Genomic DNA, 25817 nt, shown 5'->3' on the forward strand with positions numbered 1-25817 from the left:
TTTCTAATTTTTTCGGTTTTTGATTTTTCATTAAATAACGAAGCAATATTTTCAAAATCGGTTTTCGTGCACATGTAGAGTATGGATCAAGGTATCTTCTGAATTTTTTTGAGGTGGAAAATGTTTTCCATTTTTGCAGAAACCATTTTTTTGAGAAATTTCGTTCAAAAATGGTTTCTGCAAAAACGAAAAACATTTTCCACTACAAAAAAATTCAGAAGATACCTTGATCCATACTCTACATGTGTACGAAAACCGATTTTGAAAATATTGCTTCGTTATTTTATAAAAAATCAAAAACTAAAAAGTGAGGAAATGGATCCAGTTTCGCCTTAAAGCAAACTTTACATGTTTTATATTTGTAAAATAAGATACTTAGAGGGATGTGTTAAGCTACTCGAAAAAGTATTGTGAAACTTCAAAACATGATTAAATAGGCTTTTCAATTATTTTTTTTTTATTTTGTTGATTTGGGGTAACATTGATCATGTCATTGATAAATGTTCGTTTGTGTTGAAAATACCCTTACTTACTAAGAGACCCCAAGATTTCGAATATGTTGTCCAAATTCTTACAAGTTTTGTAATTTTTAATTATTTTAGGATAACAATCCTCTAAACCGCGAATAACGCCTAAAAGTAGGCAATTCCTTAAGGAATTGGTAGCCTACTTTGAATAAATCGTATATTTGATTGAAAAAGAGCACTTTTATAAACGTATCGTTTATTGAAACCAACTGAAAATATACAGTGATTTCTAACTTAATATTGTATCTAGTATTCATTCCAAGCATGAATGTTTGACAATGTATCTCATTGCGTTACGAAACACAGTTGAAGAAAAATCGATTTATTTTAATGTTTATGAAATACAATTTTCTTGATTTCCATGTCATTTAACAGATAATAGCAAATTACGAAATACCATTCGTGGGCAGAAGCTGATTCAAATAAAAATCGGTCAAGCCGATCAATGTTATCAATAATACTTCGTTTTACGGCACCTACATGTTTTATACTTTCTTATATAGTAAAATAAATAGTGGAGAAAGATGAATTGTAAGATTGTTAATCTAGTTAATCTTAATTTTTTTCTGATGCATCACATTTTCTTTGCTATTTTTATGTATTTTTGTTGTGTAACTCAAAAAAAAAAAAGAAATAAATATAACAGACTCTCTTCATAATTCCAATCCTACATTAATATATATATATGCTTATTCATTTACAAAACATTGACAAAAACTGAAGATAAGCTACAACATGGGAATAAGGTACAGTGGGGGGTCGCAAATTGGAAACGCTTAAGTAGGACTAACCTGAGTCGCGACGCGATAGCAGTTCTTACAAACCGGAACCACGTTGCCACTATCATGGCCAGCCAGTGCGAGTGATTTGTCAATGCAGCGACTGCAGTACACTCCGCCGCACCTCCAACAGTGGTTCTGCTTTAGTAAGGGGTAGCCATTATTGAGATTTACTTGACCCGCCAGCATTTGTCGTCGATGGCCCCCGGCAGGAGCACCCAACGTTACCTACCTTTCTGGTGATCTGGTCGAATGGCACCGAGCAGGAGGGACAGTTGGATACGCTCCTGAGAGGCTTCCACTCGATGGCAACGGAGTCCATTTCCTCTGTAACCTTGTTTGCGTCTACGATGTTCTCGTTGCACTCGGTCGACTGTTAACAGAAAAGGGAAACCACATTGTCATAAAGTTAAACAAATATCACATGACTGTGTTCTATGGTTCGATACGTACCGAGAGATTGGAGAAGGAAAAGTTGGAAGTCTTGAGTGGATGATCGTCATCGGCGGAGGACAACTCGCTCAGTCTCTTATCGTAATTGTAGCGATTATCATTTACCTCAATGGTACGGTTGTCTACGTACTTACTGCCCTGTAATCGTTTTGCCGATTTTGAAATCATGTTTTTAAAGCTGTTAATGCGCTGTGGAATAAAAGTGAATGGTAAGATAGTTGTAGATGTCAATCAAAATGGAACGGATAACGATAAGGAGTGATTTCCGATTGATAAGCTATTCCCCTTCGAAGAAAGTCTTCAATTTTCTGTTTGAACTAGAAACTCGAATAATATTTTTACTTACCCTAGTTAGTAACTGCACATGGTCATCCAGAGACGTTGAATGGTCCTTGCTGGCAATCAACATATCCTCCAAGGGTTCCCGCGGGTGAATTCCACTCTCGAACCGACTGTACATTCCCCGCCAGAACTTTATACACTGGGGCGCTAAATTTGGCCGTATGGTTTCGTCCATTTCCGGTCGGTACAGTGGGTTGATGTATTCATTCAAATGATTGGACATGTAGCCCCACAGAGAGAACGTCTTCTCCGACAACCGTAGATCCAGGCGATCCTTTTCGCAGTTACCGACAAACGTTCCAAATTGACAGGACATAACGTGATCGTGCAGAATGAGCAAAAAGCGCTCGTTAAACTCGAACGCATCGTTGCGCTGTTGCATCAATTGCCAGGTGCAGTCCAACAGTTGGGTAAAAACAGGGGAAACCTCCTTAGGGTCGTTTTGGATATGTCCACAACGGTCGCTAAACTTGTGTCCAAATGCTAGCCAGTCTTTTTCGATAAGTGCCTGTATTGTCAAATAAAAGATTGTCTGTGTATCTAGTATGCATCCAAATTTGAATCATATATCTATATTACTTGAAATCCTTTGATAGTGCGATAATACGGATCCAACATGAGCGCTGCCAACGAGCAAACTTGTGCGGTACGGTCCCACCCGTCGGAGCAATGTACAACAACGGAAATTCCCTTGTCGACGGCATTCGCAATAAAGCTAAAATGAAAAGTTATGCATTTGACTTCTGCCGTCGCTGCCATACATCAATGCCGGGGAAGGCAATAAATATACCAACCTAGATGTATCCAATATTGACCGTATATGCTTAAGCCAACCGGAAGACTCAAGTGCGCTCAGAAAACTATTCATGGTGGGTGATTTCTGTTCGCAACCTAAAAGAGAGAAAAAACTTCATTTATTCATCCGTTTCCTGCCATTCGGTTCAGCTGCAATTTCCATTGTGCCGAAGCAATATACATACATTCGATGACTTTCTGCAAGCTTGTTCGCATTATGTGAATGTTTTCGATGCCGAGGAACTGGAATTTGATATTCTCGTAGTTTGCCTCATTCTCATATCCCTTTCCGGCCGCACGGTTTGCCATCGCATTAATCTGAACGATTAGATAATGAATCAGAGAAGTGCCACAGATTAGTAACGAGGAGGAGTGCGGTAGGACACAGTCAATAGTCTGCGGTTGTACACGTGCTCGTGGTGGCTATGTACATTGGCGTAGCTAGGATTGTTTTCTAGAATAGGTGCTGAAATCGACCCTATAGTATAAAGGTAAGTATGGACATTTCAAAGCAACATTAAAATTGGTTTCTGCTGAACAATGTTTTCGTTGTTTTTACCTTCCGACATTCGCGCGACGCGTCCAAAACAAACGAAATTTTATCTTGAAAATGTAGTTCTTACATCAGTGCAACTGTAACAAGTAAACTGTTTCAATAACGTTTTGTATGTAACGGTACTCAATGGAATTGAGGCGATGAGATTCCAACGAAATGTTCACTAAAATTATAATAGATGTCATAAAATTACAGACAATACATCGATTTAGTGGACCCTCGATTTTATGCACCGTCGATGGGGGTGACAATGGGTCTGGGGGTGAGATTTGGTCAAAACGGAGAAATATAAAATTTGAAATAGCTCATCAACTATCGCTAATTTATATTGAAAACTATATTATTTCAAAGAGGACATGTTTTTACGAGTCATAATGCAGAATAAGATGTTTAGTAATAATCGTTTTTTGTTAAATTTGTGGCTATACTTATATGATGAAACTACTAATAAATCACACTGAAAAAATTTCTCCTTCGTAATGTTTCACACAAGTACCTGACCATAAATTTTCTTATAAGTGGTTATCTGTAGGTATTATCTGGTTGATGCAACGAAAAAAGCGGGCTGTCATTGCTCTTTTTATTTAAAACTTCAATATATTCGACCCTATGTCTACTAGTTTACAGCATTTTTGAACTCGGTAAGCTGATGATCATTTTTGGTGTAGAATCATGCCCTGAGTTCGAAAAAGCGAAGGAAAAAAATACAGTAGAGCGGCTTTCCATACAAGGTTGATGATTTGAAATCGATTTTTGTTCTATTTCTAAGCAATGTCACTCTCTTCGCACATCTCATTCTCCGTAATCAATGCTCCAATTGAGCTGAATTTTTTACTGTAACTCGCCTACATATGATATGTCAAATAAACGTTGAGAAAGAATTTTCAGATTGTTTTTTTCTTATTGAAAAAAAAAAATACATTTCTTCATATATTTTTTTGCAAATTATGCTAAAATTTAAGGAGATCGTCCCTAAAACTCGCCAATATCTTAAATTTCATCAATCTGACGCAAAACCTGCATTCAGATGATCGAATGGTATTATATTCAGCTTTTAAGTGCCTAAAATCATTTATAACAATAAACCCATGCGTTTGGACAGCTCCTCTAATCATCAGCTAAGCTAAAGCTCACAAAATAGACTTAAAAGTGTTATTCTTTTCCACTCATTTTTGAAATTTTAAGGAAATATCGGAACAACGAGACGGTAGAGGGATCCAGGAAATACCGGGGATATAAAACCGGTAACATGACACAACGTCAGAAAGCAAACGAACGTCGAATTGCTGCATACGAAATTGCTTATTAAGTACTTAACTTGAACTTTATGAATCTGTTTAACCCTTTGGAGCCGGAGGGGTCATATATGACCCCGGCGATGAAACAGAGCATAACAAACGTGTTCGACACCAGCGAGGTTGCGTCGACAGAGGCGAAAAAAATCGGCTCCAAAAGGTTAAATGTTATTTCGGGAGAGTGTCTAATAATGAAAAATGTAACATAACATTTGATCGACCCTCTATCTTGAGATGGAGTGATTTGTTTTGGAAATATAGGGGCCAATGATCAAGTACATGAGAGTTTATAATGGAGGGTTTGGTTAAACATTTCTTATGCAATATACTAAAAATATCATGTTTTTTTTTTCAATCAATCTTTCAATGCGCCTTTATCTTATTGTAATACCCCCTCCTCTCATGGAGGTTGATTATGGTCGCTAAAAATGGCGATACAACATACAAACGTAATATTATCAAATTTCAACCATTTTTTCGGTTGTATTAGCACTTTTATGTGGATTAATCATCTTTTAAAATAACCTAAGTCTTTATTCGTCATGGTTACATTGTATTTTATAAATATGATCAATAAAATTAACTTATATTCTTAAATAGGCGATTTCGAATACTTTGACCCATTCTCACCCCCTCTAAGGGGTGAGATTGGGTCAATTTTCAATAATTTGTAGTTAAGTAAGCAATTCGTATAATGTGATACTTTCCTGCTAAACTATCATTACCACATAGAAGAGTATACATACCAAATAAAAAGTTATTCCGACTTCAATTGCATTTGTTATTTAACAATCAATCTTTGAGTGTCGTTTTTTGACTCATTCTCACCCCACACGCTAGTTTGAAAATACCCATTTTATGGGTCTTAAGTACCCATTTTTTGCAACAGTATTGAGTTGTCAATTACTCGGTGTTACTCGGTAACAGGTAAGTGTATTTACATTTGTCGTTCTGAAATGTTATGACCAATATTTATTCATTACAGTTGGATGAGTCCGAAAAGTGCGGGTTCCCGATGCTGATTCTGTGGACATTATAAACCATTCAACAAGCCAAATGAGGTTAAAAAATGATAGATAATTAAAAAAATAAAATGTGAAATATTACTAATTTGCATGTCGAAATATACAGTTTACATACTACAGTTAGTCTTTTCTGCTTATCCATGTTTGAAAAGTTTTGCAGAATACCCTAACCTCAATCTGCAATATCGCCTTCGAAATAATTGAAAATCAAGAGTAAATAATACCCATTTTATGAAGTTTGTGTCGAATACCCATTAATGGGTAAACGGCAAATACCCATTTAATGGGTTAGGCCACTTTAGCTCGAAATGGGTACTAAAGTACCCATTACAGTGGCGTTTCGGTTTTATCACTAGTCATTTTATTCACTACTCGCCAAATTCATTCTCGATTTTATCACGGTTTTCGTTTCGTTTTTATCACGCTTTTTATAAAACATTGTGAAATCAACATGAAATAGCACAGAACACAAAAATGTTATTGCGTAACTACCTTTTAGGGCTATCCACAGTCTGGAGTAGTCTTGACTATGAGATTGAAGAAAGAAGAGCTTTTTTGGGTGGAGAGGGTGTTAGTGGATTCTAAATTTCATAGCAAATATACAACAGTAAGCAATATAATTTTATTTGAAGTCAACTGTACATTTTATTGAATACTAGCTGTCCCGACTTTGTTTCGTCAAGTTGTGGTGGTTGGACAACTGTTGAGGTTATTGCAGCACCTCACTCTAGATTGGCTTGATGTTGATAGTGCTGAATTTCTTCTCGGCTAATAAAAATTAGTATTTCTACAGTTTTAATACTTTTCCGGATGATTTTCATATTTTTTCCTATATATAAACACAGCCAAGTTCATGTAAATACAGCCATCCTGAAGACTGATCGTACAGTGCAAAATTTATGCTGATCGGTTCCTCCGTTCGTACGTTTTAATGCCTCAAAGCGAATTTAAACTCATTTTTATTTATACACGGAGAGACGAAACTACCCAAAAAGTGAGTTCTTTCCACCCAACTTCGGGGTTGCGTGCGTCAAGCCAATTTTGAGTTGATGGAATCGATGTTTTTGATGGGTTGTTCCCGCTTGCTTCCATGTGCAAAAAATACCTAATTTTAAGTTTTTTCCACCCAACCGAAATTTTGACTAGGTTGTATTCACTCAAATTTGAGCACTGTGCTAGAAACTAAGTTTTGGCTTGACGCACGGAACTGCAAAAGTTGGGGTGTTTCTCTCTTCACTCTCTGACAACAATAGAAAGAGCGCATGAAAAGGGAGATGAAAAAGAACTCAAAATTGAGTTTAAAAGTACCTAATTTTGAGTTTTTCAGTTTCTCCGTGTAGAGATGTATATCTCGAACCCTCGACTAGCTGTTATGTATTGTATGTATGTGTAAATAATTTTCATAAATTATTGATATTTTATTTGACGAAATTGAGGGAATCCCCAAAACCACCTAACCGGATGGCCCAGATGTGTACTAGACGGAATAACTTTTTCAAACCCGAAAATTTTCAATTTTTAGTAAAATTTTTAACTTTTTGATTTGTGAGTTGTGTTGATTGTTCGAGTGAGTAGTCAATTTGTGTGTTCGATGTTGTAGATTATGTATTTTGTGTGAATAAATTAAAACAACTTTTAGGCCCTGAGGAAGTTAAATACCCGAACCGAAACGTCGTCGATGATAATAAATTAATCAACGCAATTCATAAGACTGTAAGCCGAAAAATCAACAAATTTGTAATAATATTTTCCTCGATTTTCATAAAATAAAATTATAGTGATGTTCAGTCATCAGTAGGTCGGCACCAAAGGCACGTTCTCCTCTATTTGGGATATTCAGTCATTGAACATTTCCCATTTAAGGAAAAAAAAAACATTTGGATATCTCGTCAAAGCTACGGTCCATACAAATTTTCTAAATTTTGTATGAACGAAAGTCTACGAGGGGGAAGGGCGTCTAAGATTACTCAAAATGAGTCTACGTAGTTTACATACAGCGCCTGAGCAATACAATCATTCACAAATTGCTAAAACTCTTGAATATGTGAATAACGATTCAAAAATTATGTAGCTTATCGATTTTTAATATAAAATTCACATTTATTTTTCATTTCGCCAAATTCACGGTTTCGCTACATTCACGGCTAAATTTGTTTTGACCGTGATAAAATCGAAAAACCACTGTAATGGGTATTCTGAATCTAGCGTGCAACGACGGTACATTTTTTTAACCTTCCGTAACTCGCGCGGTTGACTACCTGCGTCAGCACCACGCTAATGCTGAGTATTGAGCTTCTCGAGAATTTTTAGCATTTCGACAAGTTTCTCTTCGACCTCTAGGTTGCGCGCCGGGGTATAATGTGTGTTGGGCACTTTACGACGATTAACTCAAATCCGCACACCAGCGCACAATTTGCGCGCCGATTGCCTATGCGCCAAGTTTTTCACTAGCCAAATCACTCATAATCAGTTGTTTAATGAAGTAAAAGCGTTTGTTACCGTCAGCAATATTTTTGTTGTACATTATTTCCAGACATAAGGAAGTTCAATGTTGTAGACAAAAAATGGATCCAAACCCTAAGAGAGAAGAGCTCTTGGCGCGAACCATTTTGACACTTGTTTATTTACATTTTGTATGGCGCACAACCCGGCGCATGGACTGTCGGCGCACAAGTTGTTGGCCAGTATGCGGATTTCAGAAAAGATTCGCAATACAAAAAGCGAGATTTTTTCAACGTGTTGTACAAAATACAACAGCGTGATCGTTCGTGGGTTAATGACGGTTCCCCCCTTATCTAACGCGACGATTTGAATCCGTCGCGGATGAAACCGTCACAGCCAATCAACAGACGAGAGTCTGACATTTCTCCGATCTCACTAACACAAACAGCAGCAGAGGTGGTGCTTGATTCGTTGCGATGATTCAGAAATGCCGACTGGAAGTTGGCAGTGCGTTTTGTTATACGAACAACTTTTAAAGAAATCACTGCTCTGCAACTAACATGCAACTAATATATGCCAAAAATTCCGTGCCTTTTATCGAAAACTCAGTTTTCATGCAATTTCTATGTGGTTTGGCACATTTTGGTATAAAATTTAAATGAAAATAAAATAAAAAAATTACTTCGATTTTATAGACATTTTGAAAATTGAAATGTCCACTTATCGAAGTATACCTGTACTTAAATTGTAGGGGGAACTGGGGTAAAACGGGCTCTATAAGTCTCTTTAGAGCAGTTGACCACACATGAACCAGTCACTAATCAATTCTAGAGAAAATTAGCTTTCGAATAAGCCATCGGTGATCTTTTAGAGTCTTGCATTAGGAAAGTTATAAGTTTTTCTTTTCGCCATTGGAATTGATTTTTCCCAATTTGCATTGGTAGTGATACTGTTTATCATTAATACACTAGTAGTCTTACTACTATCTTCTTCTCCCTAGCTACGCCAATGGCTTTATGATGGTTTTACCCATCAAGGACAGCCGACAAACGAATGACTTGGCAGGTTACAGGAATAAAATGAACAAAAACTTACCCTTGGTCTAGTGTCCACGACGTACATGAATCCACAGTTGGGATTGGTCTTTCTTATCGCTTCCAACATTTGTTCGTCCTCCAAGCAGCGGGCGCTAAACCCGGATAGCGGTTGGCTGCAGCGACAAATCGATGCCCTGTTTGAGTGTAAATAGGTCAACGCCGGAAGGCGCCCCTTAGACCGGAAGCGAGAACTACCAAGCAGCATTGCGGTGCTCGCCTCAGAAGGCACGTACAGCTGCTGGGGGTAGGTGTCGCACAGTTCGTAGTTTTGGTTCAGCGTACAAAGGCTCCAGTGGTCGTTGGGGGTCCGCATACGTTTGAATTCGTTCTCCAGTTTGAAATAATCCCACCCGACCGTCTTTGGCAACTCTTTGGCGTGGGACGTATATTGGAAGCAGTAGAGATTCTTGATGTTTACCGGCTGGTATAGTTTCATCAGTGTTGTATACACATCATGGCACTCACGTTCTTTGGGAATGACAAACGTGATAGACAAAAACGTCTTGCAGCGTATGAGCAGTGGAGAGCCAGTTGTGCTCAGCGGAAGCTTCTCCACACTGGCAATGTGCATGTACAAAACCTGAAAGGATGCAATAAAACACCATTATGGTAATTGAGTTGTATTAGATGAAATAAACTTCAAAGTCTTCATATGCTATGGTTTACTGATTTTGAAATATTTTCAAATAAAACGGCTCAATTACGATGATACCCCTTCGAGAGCATCCATAAATTACGTAGCAATGTTTCACCATTTATTGATATTCCCTTCCCCTTCGTAACGTATTTTCCCATACCTAATACATGATCTGTTACACTCACTATGAGAGACTCCCCCTTCACCCTAACTTTCACCAGCATTCATGGATGCTCCCTAAGTCTGCTATCCCACATATGCTCGGTACAGCAGATGATTTAGATTTCCTTTTTATCCACCGAAAATTTATTTTTATACTCTTTAAGCCACCAAAGGCAAAAGCTTCGCATACTGTCTTATACCGTGCTGAAATACAGGGACCTTTTTCTATCTTCATTTTATCCGCACCGATACGAACACCTACTTCAGAGCAAACAGTCAATTGTGCAGTGATTAGCAGAAGTAGGTATGTATATAAATATTTATTACGTTTGGTCAGCTAAAATGGGATCGAACCCGAATCCTTTTGAGTTTTTTTTTTTTGTATATGCAAAAATCACCTGCAGAATAAGAAACGTAAATCCTTGTTCTTAGTGTAACATCCCAACTGAGAAAGTGGCTGCTGTGGACCTTAGCATGTCTCAATGCAGTCCCTAGTCAGGATAAAAAAAGACTTTCATATTCAATACATAACTTTACAATATGTTCTATTGCCAATGAAGAATTCTACACATTGACTACATCATAAAGGAAACGTAAAACATGTTCAAATAATTTCCAATTATAATAAAAAATGTATAGTTTGTGTTTAAGATTAGGTCGAGATAGAAGATCAACATTCATATTGTTACCTATTGTTACAATCTGGCCCGGGATATTTTCTTCTTTTCACCATTGAGAGGTTTTGTCCGCCAAATCTGTTTGGCAAAGCAAGTATGGACGCACATTTTGGGTTCAACAGGTTTCAGAAAACACCCCATGACGAAGGTAATAAAGCTGCAGAAAATTGCATAAGTTCTCTTACGCAACAACCAATATATTGTATTGTACAATATTCATTCAAACACAACGTGCATATAATGCGCTATTACTAATCTACAAAATAGAATATGGACATGTGAATTGCAATGTTCCGCTAATGTCTTCTACTCTGAGAGTGTGGAATTAGCAAACGTTAAAATACACGTAAATAAAAATTAAAAAAAATCTTCTACTCTGGAACTGTAAAATTTAATGGACTCCCTTATAAATACAAATCTGAATTGAATATCACGCCTTTTAAAAGAAAAAAAATGTGTATAAAAATAATATATTGTTGTTATATTTAAGATACCGATGTTAGATTGAAGTGTGTAGTTGAAGTTGTTAAGTTGCATGTATAAGGATTTTCCATATTCTACTGTTATAGAACGGTCAAGAAGCAGAGTTGCACAATATCAGTCTTGTCAGGTGACTACTGATATTGCACCATCGTCACTATCACTACAGGTCGTTCAATATCAAAACGACAATGACAGGCAACGACTTGATGTTGGCCCACACTCTAGATCACAATCATTGCAACTGATGTGATATTTTAGTGGTTTTCGCCAAAACTCACTTTTTTATGACCAAAATGCAAAACTTGTTATTTTATACTACATATTAAAATATCATCTTGGTCAATTTTTATTTGGATTTTTAAACGAATTTTAAAGATGGCCTATCAGTGATATCCATACACCATCACAGTCAGTCCAGTTCTGATGGACCAAGGAAAGTGACGGTGACTAAACAAAGCGCACGCTGACTTGGATCGCAGTCGGCCTATCAAGATCAGCGATTTGTTTACCATTGACAGTGACAGAGTGCAACTCTGTCAAGAAGACATTAGTTTAGTCAAAATCAAATACATTCAGGGGGTGTTACACATAATGATGATGTTAGTATGACCGTTATAGCCTCAACACAAGATCATTTCTGGCTGAAAATTTAATGAAAATAGCTGATTTTTGAAGCATTATTTTTCACTGTTTTGGACACCCCAATACATTTTGGACCCTCTTAAGAATATATTTTGGACACCCGGTGTTTTATCCCGTTTAAAACTGTTTTCAAAGAATCTGCCACTTGAATATGCTTGATCACAATCTTTTTTCTTGATTGACAAAGGCTGATTGGACGAATTTTGCGAATTTAATGCGCTAGAATGAATGACGTTTTTGTTTACATCTGCAAATTTCCTCAGCATCACATTCTCTTTTCGTGAACATGTTGCAACACTAGCACGGATGATGAGTTTGACAAAAAAAAATTTCAAGGCAAATCATTATGTTTTCAGTGAGGAAATGATTGCTGCTCGGGCAGAGCAATCTAATTTAGCCAATGATTATAAAAAACGTCATCTCTTAATTAATCATTCATCTGTGAAAATTGTTATAAAACGACCCGGGGGTCCGAAATATATGAGGGTCCAAATTATATTAGTTACCCTATACAGGTCGGACTCGATTTTCCGGAGTCAGCTTCTGACGCTTCCCAAATGCGAACTGACTGATTACACTAGTTTACAAAATAAAACGAAAGTCGTGAACTTCTGTCAACGACCAAAATTTTTGAAGCATAATTTAGCGCTGATTTCGAAACCGTGCTTCAAAAAATATAAAGGAGAACAGTTTTTGAGTTTTAGCTCAATATCGAGTTTTTCAACTTTTTAAAATATGGAATTTAATAAAATTGAAATATCTTGCGTTTTGTTCAACCAAATTTAGATCTTTTTCCATAAATTAAAAGTTGAATATAATACTGCCGTCCTACGCATATTTGTCCCATGTTATATGGAAATCCCATATAACATGGAACAACTATGCGTAGAACGGCAGAATACCATTCGATCATCCAAATCCAGGTCTTGCATCAGATTGATGAAATTCGAGATATTGGCGAGTTTTGGGGACAATCTCCTTAAATTTTAGCAATTTTTCTAAAAATATATGAAGAAATGTATTTTTTTCAATAAGAAAAAATCAATTTAAAAATTCTTTCGCAACGTTTATTTGACATATCATATGTAGGCGAGTTACAGTAAAAAATTCATCTCAATCGGAGCATTGATTACGGAGAATGAGATGTGTGAAGTGAGCGACTTTGTTTTAAAATAGAACAAAAATCGATTTTAAATCATCAACCTTGTATGGAAAGTCGAAACAATTTCCGCTCTACTGAAATTTTTTCCTTCGCGTTTTCGAACCCAGGACATGATTTTACTCCAAAAACGATCATCAGCTTACCGAGTTCAAAAATGCTGTAAACTAGTGTTACCAATCAAAGTTGGCTTGATAAAATAGTAAAATTTCAGCTTGATAGAGCATTTCACTTTCAAGATATATCAGGCCAAACATGTCTAAAAGTCCTATCTGCAGAAGAGCGGCTCTCTTTGGTTTCCCTCTCTTTCGTTAATAACTCAGCTGTTCATATGAAATATGATTGTCTCCTTGCATAGAACGATGGTCAAATCAATCGTCTTTTGATTTGTACTGCAAAAGTAGTTGAAAAGTTTACCATAACATTGCAATAATTGAAACAGAAAGTGAATAAAGAGAGTCTCTCAATTGCAATTGAAATGTTCGGCCTGATATGTTAGAGAAGCTATTTATGTATCGAATTGCAAAAAGTTGATTTTTTCATCACGAGTCGTACATTTATTCAACGAGGCTTGACGAGCTGGATATATACGAAGAGTACTGAAAAAAATCGAGTTTTGCAACGAGTTACATACAAAATTTTATGCAATGATGTTTTCATTACACAACTCATTTGAGTTGCAATTGGCGAAAATTCATGATTGATTGTTGTTCAAATTATGAAAGGAACAGGTTTTTTTTTTACTCGTTAATAAAGTATTGTTTTTAATATACAGGGTGTTAGGTTCCTGAATGCAAACTTTTTAGAGGGTGATAGAGGACCATAAATGGAAAAAAAATGTTCTACTCATATGGTCAAATCTCAACCGTAACGTAGTTATTGAACTTCCCATGTTTATGACTCTTATTGCCTTAACTGGCAATAACTTGAAAATGGTCAAAGTTATCGAAGTTTTTTTACCCTTATTCGAAAGATTATTGAATTTTCTAACAAATGACATCTTTGAATCGATTGGTTTAGTTAAATAACTAAGTTTTCTTGAGCAAAATTGCTAAAAACAGTGTATTTTTATTGGGTTTTGTCAATTATCTTTGAAACATGCGTAATAAATTAAAATTCTTTCTTTGGCAAAGTTGTGGCCCCTGTTACACTCTACAATTCGTTCTTTGACACTAAACTTCTATTTCTTATCGTTTTGTTGCAATTTTGATTTTAACATCGCATTTCAGATCATAAATTTGCAACTGTCATGGAAAGCATTTTTTTTGCGCATTGTGCCGCACATTTAAATCAAAATTATCATTTATGTTCAAGAGTTTAATCGTTGGTTTGACCTCATCTAATCTGAACACTTTTTAATTTGACCCCCTCTAATCTGCACATCGTTCAAACTAAAAATGGTTCAAACGTCATTCTGCTCATGGAACGGGGTGAAATGGAACGCAGAATCAAAACAAAAGAGCAAAAAGAGTTACTATCAGTGTGTTGTTCGATGCTTACAGGGTTACTAGAAGTTCAAATTAGAAAATGAACTCCGTTGGTTTGCATGGGGTGTCGTTCAAACCAACGGGGGTAGACGGTAAATATCATTTAAAATAAAAAATCAAAAATTTTGCTTTCGGGGTGAAATTGATCAGTGTTGTATTTTGTAATTGTAAGTGCTGGAAATATATTTTCCACCTGAATTAAACACCCCAGAATGCGAAAAAATACGCAAAACATTTACAAGTTTTCTAAGTTTTTTTTTTCGAGAGGTTCCTAGCGGCACGCCGAGGGACTTCTCCCATCACTGTGCGCACAATCGCCTCGCGTCTATATGGCGGAGCACGATGCATTTGCGCGGACAACGACAGTTAACTAGGCCTTTGGATAGGATAGAGAACGTAATCCTTCAGAAGCAGTTCACCAGCCATACACGGAACATGTCGTCCAGTAATACACTGTTGCGTACTGACTCAGAAGGTTACGGTAGAAGGTGTGAAAGTTTCGGTTTTGTCATATGGTCGATTTTGTATTTATTTTTGGTCATGTCAAGGTTTAAAGAATGTAATTGTTCAAATTCATGTAGTGCCCTGTAATTCAGTAATTGTTAGTGTGTCTATGATCTGTTAGACAGCCGATGTGTTCGTTATGTCCGTTATTTTATGTGTTCGTTATAATAGTTATTTTTTATCCTCATTTTAGTACTGTTTTTTTTCTTGGAAGTTTTCTTTCGTCCATATCCCTAGTACTATCGGCATCGGTCCAAACAAGTCCAAACTATAGGAAAAAATTCGTACACTCAATTGAAACTTGTGAAAATCTCTACTTTGTCATAAATAGGTTACGTTAGTCAAAATCAAAGTAGTAAGTTCCTGTCGATTTATTCAAATATGCGTCTTAAGTCTTGATCATACGTTAGCTTCAAATCTATAAGCAAGCACTATTAAATGCTGCAGTTTCCCACTATTAATTTCTTAGTTATTTTAAATAATTTTAAATTGATATAGCTAAACAACATTATTAAGAATTAGGCATTTGAAACATATTAGGGCTTACTCAGATCTAAAATAAAGAAAGGGAAAACTAAATCACGTAAGTAAATCAAATGTTGGAAACTATGTGTGAGTAAATTGAATACACGAGATACTACTATTTGATAAAATTAACCGAATAGTGGGAAGCCCAGACAACAATTCAAAGTCTGCTGACTACAAAAAGATTTTACGATTTGTCACAAAACATAAATATTTCCATTATGATTCACAACGGCAATCAAAACCCTACCAGACTCAAACGACAGGAACTGTTTTCTGGGTATAGAAACTACAGAGCCCTAGCAGGTCCCTCCTGTTTATCGAGCATTTCTGATAAATCAGCCATACTCCTTCTGTAGCAGCCGGTTCGCAATGAACTGTTGGAGGCGCCCTGAAGTGTTAAAGGTAATATTTTCATTACAAGAATTTAAATTAACATTCTTCACTTTAATAACGTCAAAACCTGTGATCTTGGCCAGGGATTTATAAGTTTTCTAAGTTTTTTTTAATTATTAATGTTTAAAGATTAATAAATCCACAGAAAACGCCTGAAAGTATGCAATTTATAAACTGAATATGTGAATACTTCCGAAAAAGTACAATACATAAATGTTTTCAATATTTACAGAACTTTTGATGACAAAATTGGGACTAGCGAATACTAGAAACATTCACTCGAATAATCATTACATGTACGATAAAGCTACGGTAACAAAAGTTTGAAAGTGTCCTTGAAGTTAGCTTTACACGCAATTTCGGAAAATATTAAATTTTATACTGAAGTATGAGATTTATTGGCTGCCATACATGTAAACTCATCATTCAATAACCCTAGAGCCAGATGATGGTCATTCTCTACGAATTGTTTCAAGTTTGCGTTATTTTAACAGCGTTTATAAAACGTTTTCAACAAATAAAAATGGCCGTCGCGTTCACCCCACTGATCAATTTGTGTGTGTGTGTGTGTGATCCAACTAACCCCCACTGTCCGGCAGTGATATTATGGAAAAAAGATTTCTGCAATACCATATTGATGCTACTGCAAAAGGCTTTAGTCCGGGAGTTAGAAGGTGATAGCTCTATTGCAGATTCAGAGACCCATTTCAGAATGGCTGGAGAGACACGTCCATTCAGAAGTCACCCACTGATCAATTTCACCCGAAATCACGGTACATTGAATACCAGTTTTGCCATAGGCGTGTCAAATAGTGGGCTTTTAAAACCTTCCGCTAAGCATATTTCAGCCTTTTATCATGGAAAAATTAAATCTCTTTAGGGGGCGAAAATAGTTTTTCTCTAGCTTCAAGGGGGCCATACCTGTGTGAAATGGACCCACGGCTTCAAGTGATGGCATGCTCGTCAGTGTATGTGTGCAAGTGTGTGCGGTTTTAATATGAAAATGAACTACAATGTGCACATTTTCTGTGCGGAATGCCATCAGCTGTCGGCTTCTGATCCCTAGTTGGGTGGAAACTAACGACACTATGCAGAGGCGAATGACCAAAGTTAAAGCCTCTTTAATAAATAATAATATGTACAAATCTTCGTGCAAAAAGAAACCAATGCTCAAATATCTTGTTTGACTCGATCAAATTTTCATTAGTGTCAAACAAATGTTGTTTCTTGAGTTCATTCCTTGTCAAATATTTGACCCTGTGTACTTGAGCATTGCGTGACGTCATATTCACTTGGTACTCTCTAAATTCACGACGAGACACACTAAAATCATATGTCTCCACGAGTCGATTGTATCTACCTACAGCGGAAACGCGTGATAGGATTTTCTTTTTAGCTTGTACTCGCGTGGAAAAGCTATCGGTTATGCGCGGTGGTTAATTGATCAACTGTCAGATCAAACCACTAATAATCATAGGTAGGTAATTCTTAGAAAATGAACCCATAGCCACAGCTGTGACGGGTTCGATTCCCAGCTCAGGAACTTTTCGTAATAGAAATTTTCTTGACTTCCTTGGGCATAGAGATTCTTCGTACCTGCCACACGATTTGCACATGCAAAAAGGTCATTGGAGGAGGACGCATCCAGTCGATAACTGTGGAAGTGCTCATAGAACACTTAGTGAACACAGTGACATAGAACACAGTGACTCCTAACTCGGCTACGTTCCCAAACTAAAACAAAATATTCTAACAAGAGTCCTTACTAAGTCAATTGTGGAGATGCCACAGTCGGACTGGTTCTCTATAATAACGATTCTCTATAATAACGGATTTGTCTAGTTCGTTTGAATCTCGCCGGGGACTGCGACAAGGTAATGCCTGTTGTTCAACATCGCCCTGGAATGCGACAAGCCGAGCTTAACAACCGATTCACAATTTTCACGAAATCCAGCCAATTTGTTTGTTTTGCGGATGACATGGATATTATTGCTACTGGCATTTGAAACGATGGCAGAACTGTACACCCGCCTTAGACGTGAAGCAGCAAAGGTCAGACTCACGGTGAACGCGTTGAAAACGATGTATATGCTGGCAGACGGAACTACGAACAACGAGGCAAGCCTAGGCAGCAGAGTTATGATAAACAGGGACAATTTCGAGGTGGTGGAGGATTTCATCTACCTCGGGTTCTTGTTCACGACAGACAACAACGTAAGCCGCGAAATACGAAGACGCATCATCAGTAGAAGTCGGGCCTACTATGGGCTCCACAAGAATCTGCTATCGTAAAAGATTCACTCCGCAAAAAATGTACCATGTATAAAACGCTGGTTCTCTACGGGCACGATACCTGGACTATACTCGAGAAGGACATGCAAGCACACGAAGTATTGGAGCGGCAGGTACTTAAGAACATCTTTGGTGGTGTGCAGCACGGTATGTGACGGCAAAGAATGAGCCACGACCTTGCTGCACTCTACGACAAACCAAGCATCCGGAAGGTCGCAAAAGCTGGAAGGATACGATGCGCAAGGTATATTGTGAGAATGCCGGAAAACAACCCTGCAAAGCTGGTGCTCGCAAGAGATCCGCGTGGTGCAAGAAGACCTGGAGGGTAGCGTGCAAGGTGGGCGGATCAGGTACTGAACGATCTGACAAGTGTGAGATGCGGCTGAGGGTGGAAGACTGCAGCTACGAACCGAGTATTGTAGCAAAGAGTTGTTGTTTCAGTTTTATTATGATTGTAACGTAGTGCTAAATAAATGAAATGAATGAAAAACGGCGCGCGTTATGAAGGGTTAAGTGGCCACTAAAGTGATGATATCCAAATTCAGTACCACTGAAGAAAGGTCCTGTGTGTTAGCAAATAATGCGGGTGCTTCCGATTTGTCACCCACTGAATGCGGCAAGTCACTTATTTCCAACTTGCCACACAATACACTGAAAGCACTTAATACTTCAACCCCAGAGGACAATGCCTTTGTCGGGCGTCCCTCCAAAGAGGTTGTTTACTGATTCCATACCATCTTCACCCGGACGTGCTGGAGTGGCTGCATTTCTTTGTTCCTGAGGCAACTAGTGAACATTGTAGATGTCTTAGTTTATCTCAAACCAGTAGAAATTTATATTTTTGTACAAAACGAACAACAACAAGTTGAAAATAGTCAATTCAATTTTAAAGGAAGAATCTAAACAAAAAAAAAAATGATTTTTGTATGCGCTGCTGAAACCTTCAAAATTTTCAAAGTTTAATTTCCATTGTTAGTAACTGTGAACCCATTGATCAGTTTCACCTTGACTACACCATTGGATTACACAAACGAATCAACGTATTCTTCCCATAAAGGCGACTATGCTATTTATAATTCAGTGTCGACGGATGCGAATTGTACCGGCAGGATTTCATTTAGTGGATTGCTTTTGTCGACTTCGTTTATCCAGACCGGATACGTATCCTGTTTGTGGAACAAACAGATAACATCGAAAGAGGAGAAATGCATTAACTTCCATCGCCTTCATTCTTGTTTCACATTAATGTTTATGTTCCACTGTAAATGCATGACCATAGCTTTCAGTACCCTGGCAAAGTAATTCAACCCAGCATCAGTCACACAAATTTTACAAAAATATATCAAAGAGTTTGGTGACGAAGTTTTTGTACCAAAAGTTTGTAACATAATTTGACAGATAGTTATGAATAAAACGTTTCGCACACAAAGCAATAGTATAAGGTATCTCGGAAAATTATAAATTTGATTGTTTTGATCTTTTGTCTTTCCCTATTTCATTTTACCAAAATTTATCATTTTGTCATTTCGGAAGGTCTCCTTCCTAGTTTGTCCACTAATTTAAAGCTCCTCTATAATATCTTCAGATATGTGAACAGCTTTAGTGCTCGGCTGGAGGGCGGCAAAAGCCAAATATAAATACATACATTTTTACACTTACCCATGTTTCCTTGTTGACATCCGGGTCGACGAAAATAAGATGTGTTGCCGTGAGGTACAACACCCCCACCGTTGGATTTTTGCTGTTGTATCTGTCTATCATTCGCACATTTTCGATCTGTAACGAGATAAAAAAAGCGAATAAAATTGTGAGAAATGCCTTCGACATGGAATTTCCTGTGAGCATGCATCTGTCTTTATGCAAGTGTCCTAGTTGATGCTGGTCGAACGAACGATTCAGTACCCGAAAGCTGTCATTATCTTTCATATGCCTTACGGAAACAAGGAATTTCAATGTTACATGCAAATTCACATACCAAGTGCTACCCACTTGGAAAAAGAGGCTTGAAACAAAAGCAAAAAAGGCAAGAACGCTAACGATGCTTTACTATAACCAGTACCGTTTTATCGCAATGTGAGCTTAAGGACTGTATCGGAAATTAACTATAAATGTTCAAAATGCTCTATCTCGAAGCACGGTTGGTCTTTTGATTCCGGTTCTTCTATGAAATCTTCACAATATTGTTAAGTTTAGAACTGCTTGAAGAAATTTGGAAAATGTTGAGTATTATTGAAAATATGGTTCTAGGAGTACACCAAACAAAATAACAATCTGTACAAACTGCATATTTTTTTGAATTTCTTAACGTTTCAATAATTTGTTGCGCAAAAAATTTGTACTTGGAAAAATCTGGAAAATAATGATTATTACTAGCAGTTATGTGCACATAACATATCACTCAATACCGATTTAAAAATTCTTATTTTGGATAGAAACACCTTCAACATTTCGAATATGGTCAATCCCAAAAAACACCTACTTTTTGGTCGAACTTTGACACTCCGTTTCAAATATCTTCAAATGTTATAAAATTCCGTTCTCTGGTAAAACTACCTCTTCAATGAATTCAAAAACATACCCAAATGAAATAGGGCCCATATAGCCGAGGCGGTAAACGCACGGGTATTCAGCATGACCATGCTGAGGGTGACGGGTTCGATTCCCGGTCGGTCCAGGATCTTTTCGTAAAGGAAATTTCCTTGACTTCCTTGGGCATAGAGTATCTTCGTGCCTGCCACACGATATACACATGCAAAATGGTCATTGGCAGAGGAAGCTCTCAGTTAATAAATGTGGAGCTGAGAAGCAGGCTTTGTCCCAGTGAGGACGTTACGCCAAGAAGAGAGAGAGTGAGAGAGAGACCCAAATGAAAAAAAATGCAAATTTTCAACATTATGATTTTTTTATTTGCGTAATCGGTTTTTGAAAACGCATAAAAAAAAGACCCTCGAAAAATGGCCTTTTTTCATTTTTAAGAATTGCGCTAAACTGCGGGGGAAATTTGTCTTAATAAAAATAATTTCCCTATGTCATGAGCATTCTGGGAAAGAATATATTTGCGCAAAAATAAGGGAAAAAAATGAATATTTTCCCACAGTTTTCGCAATTTTAAAATTTTAGGAGGTGTCCAAAATTCTAAAAACATATGTGCAATCTCTGAGATAAAAGTCCAAGTTAAATGATTATTTTTTGAAAATCAGAAGTGCCATTCTTTGTTTCAGAGATTTTTATAGTATCTCCAAAAATAAAGTTATGTTTATTTCGAACAGATTATTTTTTGGGCAATTGTGAACGTTTATAGTTAATTTCCGATACAGTCCTTATTCATCAAGTAGTGACAACAATCGGCAAGACGCAAGAGGTGCTATGTGCCGCTCCGCGACGCCAGCGCCATGGTTATTTCGACGAGGAGTGCTGACGAAAGACGAATGATAAGAGCATCAACAGATGTCGAATGCTAGTAGCTTGCGCCCTGCTCAACAGAGAGCGGTACAGGGCGACAGGAGCAGAAGAGAAACGAAACCAAAAAAGAACGGTAGCACGAAACGAAGTGAGTGTGATTGCTCAAGCGCATGAGAGCATGGACAGGAACGATATGCGGAGAGTTTTATGCAACCTTTAATGGTGCTCGGCACAAGACTGTGCCAGTGCCCGCCATGTGCACTGATCGCCAAGAAAATTTGCTGGCAGATAAAACAATGGCAGCAGGCAAATATGGTATAAGTACCCTAGTTCAGTCTTTGTTTCCACTTTTTTTGTTACCATGTTTTTCACTTCTTATTAAAAATACAAAAAAAAAACAAGACAAGTAGCTCTCATTAGTATTGTTGTCGATAGGACGAAAATGGGAGTACATTGCTTTAAGCGAAACTGGAAAGCATTTCGCCATTTTTTTTTTGGTTTTTGATTGTTTTATCAAATAACCAGGCATCAAATTTTTCCTTCACTCACGCGAGTAACGATCTATCACACAGCGATATTATCCGGATAAAGCAGCATGTGATATTTTCCTTGCACCCATATCCGATTGAAAAGGCTCTCACTCCGGTTTCTTGGCGTGATAAAAGTATGCTCTCTCCAACTAGTGCTCACTCACAAATCGTTTGTTGACGCAGGTGAAAATGGTTGCTAAGGCTGTACCAACCCACGTTTTCACCCGGTTGACGTCTGAGCAGTTCCATGTTATCTAGATGGCCATGAAAACAAGAACAATTAATGTAAACACGGCAGTACTAAACGTCAAAAAAGTGATCTCGTGCATCGGTGGAGACGTTATGTGACTCGGGCACGGAGTGAAAAATTTGATGCTTTGTTGTTTATCCGTGAGTTGTGCATGGAGAGAAAGAGAATTATCGCGAGCGCTGGAGTGAGAGACTTTTATTTTTCATCCCATGCAGTGAAAAATCATGATCGCGGAGGTGGATAAATCCGAGGAATCCGATCACGTGAGTGAGAAATTTGATGCCTGCAAATAACGAAGCAATATTTTCAAAGTTGGGTTTCGTACACATGTAGTTTTTTTTTCGCAGCGGAAAATGTTTTCCATTTTTGCAGAAACCAATTTATTCGAAATTTTGTTTACGCGCAACGCTGGATGAATCGAAATGAAGTATTTGGAACGAAAGGTCTACCTCTGTGACCGTCGGATCCAATGAGCCTCTGTACGAATTTGCCCTGTCCTGCTCACTCCCACAGAAAATTTGAAAACAGCGCGCACAGTAAAAGTCACATTTGACTTTTACTGTGCGCGCTGTTTTCAAATTTTCTGTGGGAGTGAGCAGTACACCAGATTCGTGCAGAGGCTCATAGCTCTTGCCGAGACGACGAACAATACACTGAACGGCAGCCTGCGGTGAAAATTACTATTCTGAGGGTCAATTTAAATGCACAACGCCACTAAATTTGTGCAGACTGAATTTCGTTTAAATTCAATAGAATTATGTTTTCAATTTTACCATGGACTTGATTTTCAATTAAAAAAAGTTTCTGTTGGCAACCGGATTCGAACCAAGAATCTTGACATCACCAGGCTCGCACGCTACCACTCAGGTAAGGTAAGGAGAATTTCTATCTAGGAAACCTTGTGAATCCGGTGTTCGGTACTTTCCGCATAAACGAAATGGCAAACTCGCGTGTCATGCCTCGAGCCTGTGTGCTTGTCAACAACGCGTCCGATCCACTTTGACTTAACTAAAAATTGCCTATCCAGAAGACAAATTATAGCGACGAGACCTCCCGCAGCACAATCCTGGAAATTTGAACCGTACATTCCACTATCCTGCAGTTGCATACAACTGCACTATATAGACATGAGCTCATCGTCTCCTAAGCGCCGTGAGTGCTTATTTCGACCATGAGAAGACTGCTCAATAGGCCGTCCCTTAGTTTGCAAAAATTAGAAATGTCATAAGTTCGTTAGTGGAAAATGATCGTTTTAGCTAAGAAATGATCGTGTCAAAATTTGAACTCCGTATCTCAAGGCTAAGTGGTCCCTCAAGGCGCCTAAAGTTGTCAAAAATGGTATGAGACCAAGAAAACATGAAATTTTTTTCGGCGATAAAAATACGCTATTTTAGGACTCTATAGGGCCAAAAATGTGCATAGATTTGCGATATCTCTACTCGTTTCTGAGTTATTGACAAAAAACAACCGAAAAATTAGCATTTTTAACCATTTTTTTTTAAATCCCGAAGGAAACCTAGCCTATTTTGATCAAAACTCAAAAACGAGTAAATATATCGCAATTCTAAAATCACCGGTTTAAGTAGAATAGCGTATTTTTTTCGTCTAAAAAAAATCCATTTTTGACCATTTTTGGCCCCTTGAGGGACCACTTAGCCTTGAGATACGGACTTCAAATTTTGACACGACCTTTTCTTAGCTAAAACGATAATTCTCCACTAACGAACATTTCCAATTATTGCAAAATAAGGGACGGCCTACTGCTCAAGGTTGCCTATAGGAGTCTGTTTAGTTCGACGTTTCTACGATCCTGAGAAATCTAGACCAACATGTGAAAAGGGCGGATATCCAAAATGTTAGAATCGAGAAAAACGCTTGCAAAGTTTCACAATCTAAAACTAATTCCTATTTAACACTTTGTGCGTGTGCACTCAATATTTTTCGTTGTTTTAGAAGAAAACACTATCCTCTTGGTGATTTTATGTCAAAAAGTACAAAACAAGCGTTTTTCCTTGAAGAAAATGAATGAAATGAAAATTACGCCCAAATAAAAACTCATTGGTCATTACGCCCGACATGCTACGCCACTTGGTCGCCAGCACTGGAATTACGCCTGGTCGATATTACCTAGAATCGATCGCTTTTGTTGTTACACCCGAAGAAATTTTGTATCGAAATTAGTGGAATGCAATAGATTTTGAACCTAATCCACTGCAATAAATTGATTTTGAAGCTTTCTTAACTAAAAGTAACTGATTGAAGTTTACCTGACATTGGACAATGGAGGAGGAAGGAAATTTTCTCTTGACATTGCCTACGATGAGTGGTAAAAAAAAAACAATGAGTAAAACGCAATGGAAATCCGATTTCGATTGAAATCTATATTCTAGCTCTTATCTATGAACAACAACTCTTTACAGTTTATCTAGTATCGTACAGCAAAGGAGGGAGTTGCCCCTGCCATTGTCCATAATGCGCGTTGAAAAAAAAAAATATAGCTACAGTACCGATGGGGAAGCGCAGGCAGCATATTATGTTCCCAACAAGCCCGTGCACAACGGATGGGTTTTGGGGGTTAACCTCCTCCCATTGCCGATACTCTATACACAAGGCCTCCTTCACCCTTTGCTAAAATTGGGTAAAACCCCTCCCTTGTCGCCTTTTCTGTGCACGGGCCTGGTTCCCAATATCATCTTTTGCTGAATCTACCTGCTGTGACCTATGCCGGTCAATAGATTAGAGACCATTCGCTACCATTTTTATCACTGCTCTCTGAATAGAGTTGAAACCTCTACACTAGACCCGAAGATAGAAAAGAGTACGAAATCTTTCAGAAGCAGTTTGCCAGCCGTACGCGGAAAATGATATCCATTAAGACACTGTTGCAACTGACTTAGAAAGATACGGTAGAAGATTGGAAAGTTTTCAATTGGTCAGTCAGTCAGGATTTGCCTATGTAGTGTTATGGTCACACGGTTTGTGTTTGTCTCCTTGTTTGATTTTGTGGTATGGTTAAATATGTTTTTCTCCTCGTTAAGTCAGTTGTCGTATGTTGTTTTTTTCATCGAATCAATCGAACCCTGTATGTTAAAATATAGTCGATCCTGTGTCAAATTGTTTTCTTGATTTCGCTAATCGTTTTCTACTTGTGTTCATCTCTTGTGTCCTTAAATTGTCATCGGTCCAAAATCCACAGAAACATGTAACTGAACTTCTGAACATCTAAGAGATAATCAAAAATACGCCAAGTTGGTCAGTTGATTGCAATAAAAATTTAAAATAATAAAGATTTCATGTCAACTTTCATCCCGCTACAAATACTAGAGATGGTCGGGTTTCGGGTTTTCAAACCCGAACCCG

At 37.6% G+C, this 25817-nt stretch overlaps 1 protein-coding gene across 3 annotated transcripts in view; it reads right to left on the reverse strand.

Annotated features, from left to right (window-relative positions):
• Nucleotides 1–812: 812 nt before the first annotated feature.
• LOC109414236 (myotubularin-related protein 8) overlaps nt 813–25817 on the reverse strand; it is a 52353-nt gene continuing 27348 nt past the window's right edge. For 2 of the 3 annotated variants that reach the window (XM_029859735.2, XM_019688046.3), the window contains exons 2-10: nt 19935–20051; nt 9310–9891; nt 3082–3214; nt 2896–2992; nt 2681–2816; nt 2106–2609; nt 1760–1948; nt 1539–1679; nt 813–1447 (exon numbers count right to left, since the gene is read on the reverse strand). In XM_029859735.2, the coding sequence (XP_029715595.1) occupies nt 1304–1447; nt 1539–1679; nt 1760–1948; nt 2106–2609; nt 2681–2816; nt 2896–2992; nt 3082–3214; nt 9310–9891; nt 19935–20051 (2043 nt within the window). In that variant the 3' untranslated portion in view covers nt 813–1303. The remainder of the gene's footprint in view (nt 1448–1538; nt 1680–1759; nt 1949–2105; nt 2610–2680; nt 2817–2895; nt 2993–3081; nt 3215–9309; nt 9892–19934; nt 20052–25817) is intronic. The other variant, XM_019688047.3, reaches the window with a different exon arrangement.

This window comes from Aedes albopictus, chromosome 2, assembly GCF_035046485.1.
Source record: "Aedes albopictus strain Foshan chromosome 2, AalbF5, whole genome shotgun sequence".
Classification (NCBI taxonomy): Eukaryota; Metazoa; Arthropoda; class Insecta; order Diptera; family Culicidae; genus Aedes; species Aedes albopictus.